General features: G+C 38.2%; 1 protein-coding gene across 1 annotated transcript in view; it reads right to left on the bottom strand.

The window, feature by feature from the left end:
• Positions 1-1,318: 1,318 nt before the first annotated feature.
• The window catches only part of COMMD1 (copper metabolism domain containing 1), a 222,344-nt gene continuing 211,930 nt past the window's right edge, over positions 1,319-11,732 (bottom strand). The window contains exon 3 of the mRNA XM_004476528.4: positions 1,319-1,547. Coding sequence (XP_004476585.2) covers positions 1,440-1,547 — 108 coding nt within the window. The 3' untranslated portion in view covers positions 1,319-1,439. The remainder of the gene's footprint in view (positions 1,548-11,732) is intronic.

Raw genomic sequence — 11,732 nt, 5'->3', positions numbered from 1 at the left:
CCTTCCAAAGACATCTGGAATCCCATTATCTGATGTGATATTCTTTTCCTCCATTTTACAGCAGGAGACATTGTCTAAATTCTCCTGGATTGCCTGGCAGTAGCCCTGGGAACAGAAAAGCAAGTTTTAATAGTTCTTGGCCAAATCTACAAGTCTTTTCTGAATCTATTTATAGTACTATTTCAAGATGTTTTCTGAAGGGTTCACAGGGGCTACATTAAAAACCTTCTGGTCATTGTTTGCTAACTGCTGGGATGGTTTTAATCAGGAAGGAAGCCAGTATTTTCAGCTTCAGTGTTGGAAAAGCTTCTGAAATGTCTTCAAACTGATTTAGGAGAAACTGTTTAACAGAAGAGGACTTATTACTGCCCTGGAATAAATTCATTATAACTGACACATGCTGTAACCGTGAATCAAAAGAACCACATTTTTTGAACATATTACATCCTAAAGGCAAATAAAGTTTCTAAATCTTTAGAATTTAGACTTGCTCAACAAGGGCCACAGCCTCAATATATTGGTTTACAGCCTTCTCTTGGAGTACTCTTAGCATTTGGTGTAACTTCTTTATTAGGATCTAGTTTTCATTACACTAGTTTTTCTTGCAGAAATTTTCTAGAAGCAGTTTTATTTGATGACTCAGAAAAATATTCTGAGATAAAAGACCTCATATAACCTCACTGACATTTCCCCTCTCCACAATTCCAAGGCAAGTGAAAGGGATCCCTTCATGATGAGACCAGTTTTTCTAGGTTCCAGAAAAGCTTGAGTCTTACAGTAACTCAGATCAAAGCAAACAGATTAGATCAAGACAAATCCAAGTGCCTGAATTAGTTCTACAATTCTCTCAGGTTTTACTAAGCTCAGGTATGCCTCTTCTAGATTAGAAAGACCTCTAGACTTCTCAATGCAGGACACATAGCACTGTAGGTCAGCCCTGGATATGTATGCCTAAAATGTTTTCTTCCTCCTTTTCTAATTCTTGCATGATTTATCCTGTATAAACTCCTAAAATCCCACCCAAGAACAAACTATCATAGCGAAGGTTTCCAAAGTTGTGGTCCTGAACTTACTCTATCAGAGCCATCCGAATTACTTGTCAAATGTACAAATTCCTAGATCCCACCCCATTCCCACTGAATCAAAATCTCTGGGCATAGAGCCCTAGAAGCCTGCTTTTAAAATTAATTTTAAAATGTTTTTACAACTCCCCCTGGTGATTCATATGCATGCTAAAGTATGAGAATCCCTGCACTGGAACAACTGTAAGAGTAAATGAAAGGGCAAGGGAGAAAGAAATCCCAGCAAGAAGAGGCAGTCAAGGTTTGAATTTGAGGATTTAATACCAATGGAAAAACAAGATTAAAAAAAAGTCATTGGGAGGGACCATGGACACCTTTGCATCAACACCTCCAACTCCTTCCTTACATCATCTTCAGTTAGGCTGGGTGCATCAGTGTGCTGATACTTTCTTCTATCTCTGAGAGTTTCTTCAGGATTTGGTTGACCTTGACCTCATCAAATTCCAAACAGAGAAATTCAGATTCCTAGAAAAACAAAAGAACGTTTTAAAGGGGATCCCAAGACAGACAGGTCTCTCCATCCAGTGTGACCCAGTTCCAAAGGCTCTAGGTCCCTACTCATAAAGAGGCTGGCTCAGGCCTCAACTCTGCAAATGCCTCTTTGATATTTTACCCAGCAAAGCAGCTCTTCTACAATGCCCTAAACCATTTTTAGGAAGGTGTCTCATAATCGGTGAAGAGGTATACAAATGTCAGGTGTTCTCATTATGAGGCAAATGAGAAGCTCTGCACATCTGTGATCTCATTTGATCCTATAATAATTTTTAAGGTAAGTAGTTAAGTATTGCCACTTTACAGACAAGGACCTTAGGGCACAGAGAGGCTGACTTGTATCATAAACTTTGAGAAAGGCAGAGTCAGAATGTGAATTCCCAGCTCTGGCTGACTCCAAAGCCCATGCTGTCTCCACTATAGTATAGCAACGGAAGGAGGATTTGCACTGGCCCTGAGTTAGCCTGGCAATTGGGCTAACTCGGAGTTAGTAGTTACGTAGAAATTGTGACAAGTAGCTTAGGAAACATCAACCAGATAATTACTAACTGTAGCAGTTTGATATGGTTCATGAATTCCAAAAATAGATATTGGATTATGTTTGTAAACTTGTTTGTACCTGGGCGTGATTAAATTATGATTAGGGCTTTGATTGGGCCACATCAGTAGGGTGTTGTGTCCCTGCCCCTTGGTGGGTGAGGACTCACAGATAAAAGGCATGGCAAAGGACAAGAGTTGGAGATTTTGATGCTGGAGCTTTGAGCTGGGGCCCAGGAAGTGAACACACAGGAGAAGAACACAGAGGAATAGAGACAGCCCCTTAGACATGGCAGAAGCCCCAGGGAGAGAGTCAGCGCCTGTTGCCTAATAGTCTATAGCTGGCCTTGTGGAGAGAAGCAAAGCCTAGAAGGCCTCATAGTCTACATCTAATCTTGTGGAGAAAACAGAGAAGCTGAGCCCAGAAAGAAATGAACCCTAGGAAGAGAGGAATCCAGGAAGCCTGAACCCTGGCAGACATCATAGCCATCATGCTCCAACACGCAGCAATAGATTTTGGTGAGGGAAGTAACTTACACTTTACAGCCTGGTAACTGTAAGCTTCTACCCCAAATAAATAACTTTTATAAAACCAACAGATTTCTGGTATTTTGCATCAGCACCCCTTTGGTTGACTAATATACTAACCTGCGATCTTGACAGAGCAATAAACATTCCTGGGGTTTTTCCACTTGCTGCAAGCCACCCCTCCCCAAGATCCCTCAAAAACATTCTCTTCAGTCACTGTTTTCCCACTGTGTACAGTGGTCAATCAATCCTAAATTAGGTAGACATAAAAGAAAGGATTTCAAGTGCAGTGGCAGAAGTATCATGTACACTGGACAGATTCTAGGCCCACAATATCTAGAGAAAGAAGGGCAAATTATATGTATCCAAAAATGACCATATTCAAGATCTTCAAGGGAAGCAGATGTGGCTCAAGCAGTTGGGTGCCCGCCTACCATATGGGAAGTCCATTTAGGAGGCACATAGGGTTCGGTTCCCAAAGCCTACTGAAGAAGACAAGCAAGATGGTAGGCTGACGTGATGGGTTGGTGCGGCAAGCTGACGCAACAAGATGATGCACCAAGATGATGCAGTGAAGAGACAAAGCGAGGAAACACAATGAAAGACACAAGCAGGGAGCAGAGCTGGCTCAAGTGTCTGGGTGTCTCCCTCCCACATGGGAAGTCCTGGGTTTGGCTCCCAGTGCCACCTAAAAAAGAAGACGAACAGAGAGCATACAGTGAGCACAAACATGGTGAAGGGGGGAGGAGGCGGGAGGTAGAAATAAAAATAAATCTTAAAAAAATAAATAGATCTTCAAGAACATGAATCACATTTTAAGAATAGTATGGATCCTTAGTGATCATATAATCCAACTACTTTGGTTTCGAGATAATGAAATTGAGGCCCCAGGCATGTTAAATGACTTGCCTAATAATGTCCCTCTGTCAATGGTAGAACTGTCAAGCCAATGCTATTTTCTCTACAGTTTCAGCTCTAGATACCACAGCATCCCCTCACTTCCTTCTCCATGTAGGTAAAGGACACCCTTGGAGCCTTTTCAGAGGGAGGAAGTTACTCTGCCCTCAGGTGGAAGAACCTTCAGAGTCTGTTTTGAAAAAGCACCTTTGCTGTTGTTAAGCAGCAGTGCTGAGCCTACAATGATGCCAATGAACACCCCCCAGGAGAAGTGAGTGCAGAGGGAAAGAGCAGGCCTCTCCCAGCAAAAGGCCTCCAAAGGGAGGGAAGGCGGCGTTCTTTACTCACAGGGAACCCTCTCCTCAACATGAATAGAAGAGTAGAGGAGAGGAGTGTGGTCTCATATATGAACCTGGAAACTCTGCCAAGTTTTCTTTTGGTCCAAAGCAAAAACCGATTTTAAAGAAAGAAAGAATATTTATAATGTAAGCCTTCTGGATTCAAGCTGCAGTCAGGATTATTTCCTTTTGGAAAGAACAAATTCATGGCTGATTACGGAGTTCAGTTGGTTAAGAATAGGTCTCAGATTTGACAGCCTCTTGTTTTTCATTCAGTTTTTACTGAAATTTTTAAGTTTGTGTGTGTGTGTATTTTTGTTGTTGTTGATTTAACATTTGGCCTTGGAAACAATGGTCTAGAAACTAATAATTACCAGAGTCTAACATATACATTCAGGAAATTGGCAGAAAAGATGATAAAACCAGTGTTTTGCCTCAATGAAAGAAAGTTGGTCACAACAATATATCACCCTATTTTCTATTTTTTGGGAAAGATTATCACGGACACTATTCATAGTTAGGAATCACTGAGCAGAGTGTATTAATGAATAGCCAGGATCTTTTCTGATTATGGGGCTGTCAGTTTATTGTAGGTTTCTGTACTCAAATTACCTCTGACTGAACCTCTAAGTATTAATGAAGCCCAGTAATAAGGTATACCAAATACTAAAGAGAAATAGTAAGCCATCTAAAGAAAGTCCAAAGTTAAACAAATATATTTTCCCTCCACTCTCAAGGTCTACCTTCCTCAGTTTATATTATCAAAATATTTTATAAGGAATTCAAGAGCCATAGGGAGCAGATGTAGCTCAGTGGTTGAGTACCTGCTTCATATGTACAAGATCCTAGGTTTAATCCTTAAACAAAATAAAAGAGCTTTTAAACTGGAGCGCAACACATGGGGTTTTGTTAAAATTTCACATTGGCTAGGGTACCCTGCAGAAAGTAAATCCAATGATCTTGAAAATATCTTTAAAAATGTAGGTGATGTCTATCAAGCCAGAAGCAGAAGATAAATGAACAATCTGAAATAGTATTTTTTTCAGTCATCCTTCCTTATGTGAACCTAATTGGTAATAACAAGAGAGACAACAAGACTAAGCTTACCGTATTTAGGCATCTGAGCCAAGAGTTAGAACTTGCTTCTTTTTAGTAGAGGGTATAGCATGGAGGAGAGTCAGAAAGTAGATAGGTAGTACATGAATAAACAAGCATATCACATCACAATCAAGAATATGTATTTGGTGATAATGGGGGGTACAGCCTTATATTAAACTGAAGGGTTTAAATAACTATTTCAGATTAGAAAAGAAAGCAAAGGCAAAATATTGAAACTCTGCATTTCCAAACGTAAAAGCCAAAGTCTTAAAATATTAAGAAATCCTCAAGAGGCCGCTCTCTCCCAGACCAACAAAAAAAACAGGCCAGCCTTAAAGATTTCCAGAGAAGTACATTTCACACATGTGTAAGGAATTCTTTTCTCAGGTATCCACTTTAACCTCCTCAGGAAACTCTTACCTATCAAGCCTAAATCCTAATTTCCTAGCATTTCCTAGCTGGGTCAGAGAGTATAATTGATTATTAGTCTATATAATAATTGAAGGCTGTAATTAAGCAAATGTTCAGTTTTCTCCACTTACACACTAAATAACATCTTTGTATATAATGTTCTAGGTCTATAGACATACCCTGAGCAATTCTGCAAAATACGGTAGTGACAAAATGCTAAAAATCAAAAATATAATGGACTTACGGCTTAGTAATACCCAAGTAGGACCATTTAAAACAAAACAAATAAAAAATCCCATTATTTGTTTTCTATAATATTACTATTTCCTACGCAAAATTCTCTCAAAATTTTATCCCCAATTTATTGATCATAATTAATATTATGATACAACTTGGGAAACTTCTAACATGTTGCAGTTTCTTTTTAAAAAAATGCTAAAGTTGGGACATGAAGGGTGAGAGTGGGAAAGGTGCCTTAGGATCTAACTAATCAATACTGAGTCAGGAAGACCACATGCATACAGCTGGCCAGGTTTCATAAGGCTTATTACCCAAGTGTTTCTTTTGGTTTCATTTATTGACACAAGGGAACTCTGCTGAGCACAAACTTTGGCCATAATAAGGCCTATCACCTGTTTGGGCTATTCTTTCATAAGCCTTTTTTTTTTTTTTAACAAATCAATTTTATTGATACATATTAATAAAGCATACAAATCATCCAAAGTGTACAATCAATGGTATCTGGTATAATCACATAGTTGTGTATTCATCACTTCAATCATTATTAGAATATTTTCATTATTTCAATAATAATAATAATAGGAAACAAAAAACAGACAAGAAAATTAATCACCTCTCAATCTCTCTCTGTTTCCCCTGTTGCACACTGCTGCTATTTCTGGCTATTCTTGTACAAGTATTTATTTCATAAACTTATATTAACCCTCTAACCTACAGCTCTGTAACTCTGTGTCTACTGTGTTTAATGACTGGAGAGAATGCGAACATGTGGAAAGGTCGCAATCGGCAATGGCTTTTTGGACAGCAATTATAGAATACGTAAGATACCCAGGAGCTCTGCCCACAAGAGAAATTTAAAACATTTTCATAAGTAAACCTGCGTTTACACTCACTCCCAAACTTCCTGTGGCTTTCTCATTATTATCACTTACACTGCACCATAAGTCCCTCAGGAGACCCTGAATTCCAGAAATGGTTCCTCTATAGCAAAGACCTTCCAAGTCCCTTCTTCCCTGAAAACTAGACTAATTACTCTTCATTTGTCCTTTTACATCTATTCTCCGCCCTTTTTCTTTCTTGTTCCATGTCCTGTGAGGCTGTTCTCTAAAGACAGCATCACCCCCTTGTTCTCTGGCTTACAGGTGGGTTCAGCAAGAGGAGAAAGAGGTCAGGATATCTGTTCCCCCACCACCAACTCCTTCTTGGCTTCACTTGGTTCTAGTTGAGGTCATGTTCCTTTATGTCCACAGCTCCCAATGTGTGGTACCTCTTCCACGGCAACAGTTCTTCCTGAGTTCCTGGAACACTATTCTCTCCCCTACACTGTCAGGCCTAGGCTTCCTTGCTTGCTATTCCTAAGCTGCTTCACTATCCTTTGCTGATTCTCTTGATGTGGGCTATGGGTGGGAGGCTCTTTGTCTCTTAATAGATAACCTAAGCTGTCTGTGACTTGTGGGTGTGGGATGATAAGAGGCTGCAGTCCTGCCCTTGGTAACCATGGCACCTGACTCCAGTCCCAGAAAACGGTTTAACAATGCAAAGTCTACAAACTTTAAATATTCAGAGAAAATGCAGACCAAATGGGCTAGAAGCTTATCTGGAATGTGTGAAGTCCAGGCTGGGGGCTTGCCTAAGATGTGGAAGACATATATGCTAATTCAAGCCTATTGAGAACTGAAACAACAGGACCATTTAACCTTTCCTCTCTGTATAAAAGAAACTAAATGCCCGTACTTAAAGTCTAAAGTTACTATTTTTAACCTTCTCCTAAACCACACAATGACCTTGAAACACATTAACTCCAATAACCCTCTCTATTTACATGCTATTATTGTCTAGTATTTTTGTTCTATTTTGATTAGCTCCACAAATTAGATATTACTATTTAATTAAAGGCACTGATTAGATATTACTAGTATACGTGTATATAAGCTTTTAGATATTATCATTGTTTATGTTTGTTTAGATTTATCAGGAGAGAGATTGATCAAAGTTCTAGTAATCCATTCTTTTGCTATCTCTACTCCCTATCTTCAGTCCAAGAAGTACAGGACAAAATAGTGATGACACTTCCTGCCCACTTAACCCTAAGCCTGAGTGCTCTGCCTGGAGTTGCTATATCTCTCTGACTAGGCCCAATCTGCCTTAATAGCCATGTGTCCTCCCTCTCAGATCGAACTTCTATCTCTACCTAGAGTCGTCCACTCATCATATCCTGCCCCAGAAGTCTTTCCTTATGATATTCCTCCCATTTATGCTTCTCTTCCTTCTCCTATTGCCTACATTTTACATCTCCCCTAGAACTAAGTTGAAATATCAAATCATGAAAATTTCATTAACCAATTTACGTCCATTTTTTGGATTTTCCTTTGCATTAAATATTCTTTGGATGGTTACGTTTTTATGTATCTTTGTACTCCTTCCCAGGTGCTCAATAAAGATTTCTTGTTTCCTTTTCACTTTTAGAAAAAATTGAGATCATCATCAATTAAGATTTTTAAAGCATCTTTTGGGTTTGGGTTGCATTCAGGAACTCTGAGTGGCTTTTATAGACCACTTCTTAAGCTCAAGGCTATCCTCAGAGTCTCAAAGTGCTTACACGTTAAAGAGCATAAAGATACAGAATGACCCTGATACTCTCTGGCCTGTGCTTCTGAGGAAGATATGGAGAAGCCTGCATACGGGGATCCTAGAAGCACAAATGGAGCATCTTACACTTGCAACACTATTGGTCAAAAAAAAAAAAAAAAAGCTAGAAGTAAATGGCCAATACTTTTTAACATAAATTTTGTTTCACCAATGAGGAGTATTTTATTTAGAGTTAACACAGAAACCTGTTCTCCCTAGGCAGTGGAATTCTCACTTTCCCTCCCCACCCTTACCCCTGCCCCCACCTCCTCAAACAGACACTACAGACTGGGTAGAAAGTCTTAATGTAAGCAGACTACCTCCCCATAGATAATAATACACAAAGATAAAAATGCTTTCTTCACACTACCAGTGCCATTTTCCTCACCTTCCCTTGGCAGAAACAAAGGAGACATAAACACAGTTAATGCCACTTTTGACTTAACTGAGGTAAAGATGGCAGCTGTACTTGCTGGGATTACTTCAGGATATTACTGGATCTTTCTAACCAGGAATGCAGAGAAACCTTTGTTCTACCTCTGGCAAAAAAAAAAACAACAGGTGCCAGGCCTTGACTACCTCCCACAGCCGCAGCAAAGAGCTGTGAAAAACTAGAGCAGTGGTTAACAATAGATAACTTAAAAACCTTTCTGAAAACTGACTCTTGAAATTCCTTAACCACTTATTTTTGCAATTATATAAATATGACAGGCTGCAGGTGGGAGGACTCCCTTAATGTTCTGATCTCAATGCAATGGAGGTCAGGACTTGACTATGAGTCACTTCTCTACCTGTCAAACTGGGTATTTTTTCCTTTTCCTCTGCCATTTCCAGTATTTTCTATGTAGGGGTGTCATTTCTCCATTTGCTTTATTTTCTGACATCAAACACTACTTCTTCTGACTTACTCAACCAACCCTATAAACACAAAACCTAAATCTCAGACCATCAAAATACATAATCATTAAATACAAACTCCAAAGATGAGCAAGGCAAGAATTTTCATCACATCTAAGTTATAAGAAGACTATTCTCTAAGTGAAAAATGAGATGAGCCAGAATCAATATCTGATTTTTTCCATTATCATTTGATATTGAAATCTTGTATGGCAGCACTTTTTGTGGGGGTTAAAATAACCTTTAAATATTTTTATTATTATTGACATATAATTCACATAACATCACCATTTTAAGGCGTACAATTCAGTGGTTTTTAATATATTCACAATATTGTATAACCATCACCACTCTCTAATTCTGGGACATTTCCATCACTGCAACAAGAAACCCTATACCTATTACATGGTAGCACTTTGATATTCAAAAAAAAGATAACAAGACTATGAGGAAGGAGGACAACTGTGGAGGGTGAAATTCATTAAGAATTTGTAAAACAGAAACATGCCCTCAGCCCTACAATTTGTTCTTATAGCTGATATCTAAAGAAATAGCTCATGCTGTTCCTTAAGATAGTTTCAAAAAGCTAATAACTTGTGATTTATTAACTTTTTAATTTTTCAATGAGTTTTTTTTTTTAGGTATTACAGCTGGGGGATTGAAACCTGGACCTCAAATGTGGGAAGCTGGTACTAAACCACTGAGGCACACTGACTCCACTCAATGAGATTTTTAAACAATATATATTACAACCAATATACTAAGTCCATTTTTATCCTGAGGCAATCTTATTTCAAATATAATAGCCAATAAGACCTGCTTCTATTGTGTAAAGAGCATGCTAACCCAAGTTTCCTAAACGGTGAAAAAAATCATACTGTAAATCATAAAGCAAGTCATCCAACTGAAAATGAAAAAGGGCTGGAATCAGGCATTTTTGGAGCTCTAAGATGGCAACTTAATAACCAAGCAACTGAATTAAAATGACTTGGCCAAAAACTCAATAGGTTTGTCCATAATATGCTAAGAGAACATACTCTAACAAATGAAATAGCAGTGCCCCAGCAAAATACCAGGTACTCTCAGAGCCAATGCAACATTCTAATGGAAGCCTTCAACCATAAGCTAAAACCTCCTAGAAGATGGCTGAGGATTGCTGGTATAGTAGGAAGTCATTAACTGTCACTAGACAACAACTCTTCATTTCTTTGGAGATGTCACTCAGGCAAGTTAAAGGACTTCTGTGAGGACAAACTGACAACAGCAAAGTGTTTTTAAAAAATTAAAAGCATTATCCCCATTCTTACTGTGTTTAAAAGTAAACCTGATAGGAAAGGACAGAATTTTAAACAGTTATTAGAAACTCAAGGGGGAGAAAAGACACTGGGTATCTAGAAAGTTTCAGGTACGTCAGTTATGTAAGTTACAGCTAAACAAATTAAGGGCACCTAATTTCAACTTCCCAAGTGGCACACAAGTTTTATATAAAATGGCAAACTTTTAAAATAACATCAGCTCTCAATTATTCCAAACACCTACTATATGGGTCTTTTACTGCTTCTTATCCCCCTCATATTTTGGTTCATCTTCTGGATTATTTCCACAAGATGGAAAAATGAGATGACATCTAAATAGGTTAAACTTAAATTTAATAGATTATATCACAGCAGCTCTGCAAAAGGTTTCAGAGAAAAGGCGATTAGAGCTATTGGGAGGAACTGTATGACTTCACAAACAACTTGTGAAAATTATTTCCACATGATGCAACGTAAGCCAAAAAGATCTTTTTATTCCCAAATATTTCCCTTCTTTTAGACACAAGGATTACTGCCATCCACTTAGATACTGTCTTTAAAATAAATATTTCCAGGAGTTGTCAAAAAGTCATTAACACTTTTCTGCTACTTAAGTGAGGAGATTTATTTTCTTCCCACTAGAATGAACCTGAATTGCCTGCCTTAAAAATACAGAGTACTTAGCATTAAGCGAGACTTGGGAAAAGGTAGAGTCAAAATATAGAAGAACCAGGAGAGTATCCAACGTATATCTCTCTCCCTACCCTATAACCATATCCTGAGATCCACAGTACGGACACATAGGTTAAGTATCTTCAGCTACTCAGATCCATATTCATTTCATGTTTCTTTATTTCATTTTGTTTAATGTGGTAAAATATCCATATGGTAAACATTTTAAAGCATACAATTCTATGATGCTAAGTACAATGACAATGTTGGGTAATTCTAGAACATTTAATTCCCATGTTGTGTAGTTCCAAAACTATTTTCAGAACATTTTTTCATCCCAACCAGAAACTCATAGCCAATAAGCAATACTCCCCAAAACCCTGTCTCCCCAGCCCCTGGTAACCATTGCATTCTGCCTCTAAGAAAATTCTTATTCTAAGTATTTCATATAAAGAGAAATCATACAGTTTTGCCATTTTGGCTTACTTCACTCTATAAGATGTTTTTAAGGGTCATTCATGTTGTGGCACGTATCAGCCCTTATTTCTTTTTATGGCTGAATAATATTCCACTGTATGCCTATAGTGCATTTTGTTATTCATTCATCTGTTAATGGA

This window comes from Dasypus novemcinctus, chromosome 17, assembly GCF_030445035.2.
Source record: "Dasypus novemcinctus isolate mDasNov1 chromosome 17, mDasNov1.1.hap2, whole genome shotgun sequence".
Classification (NCBI taxonomy): domain Eukaryota; kingdom Metazoa; phylum Chordata; class Mammalia; order Cingulata; family Dasypodidae; genus Dasypus; species Dasypus novemcinctus.
This window is presented reverse-complemented; position numbering and strand designations above follow the sequence as displayed.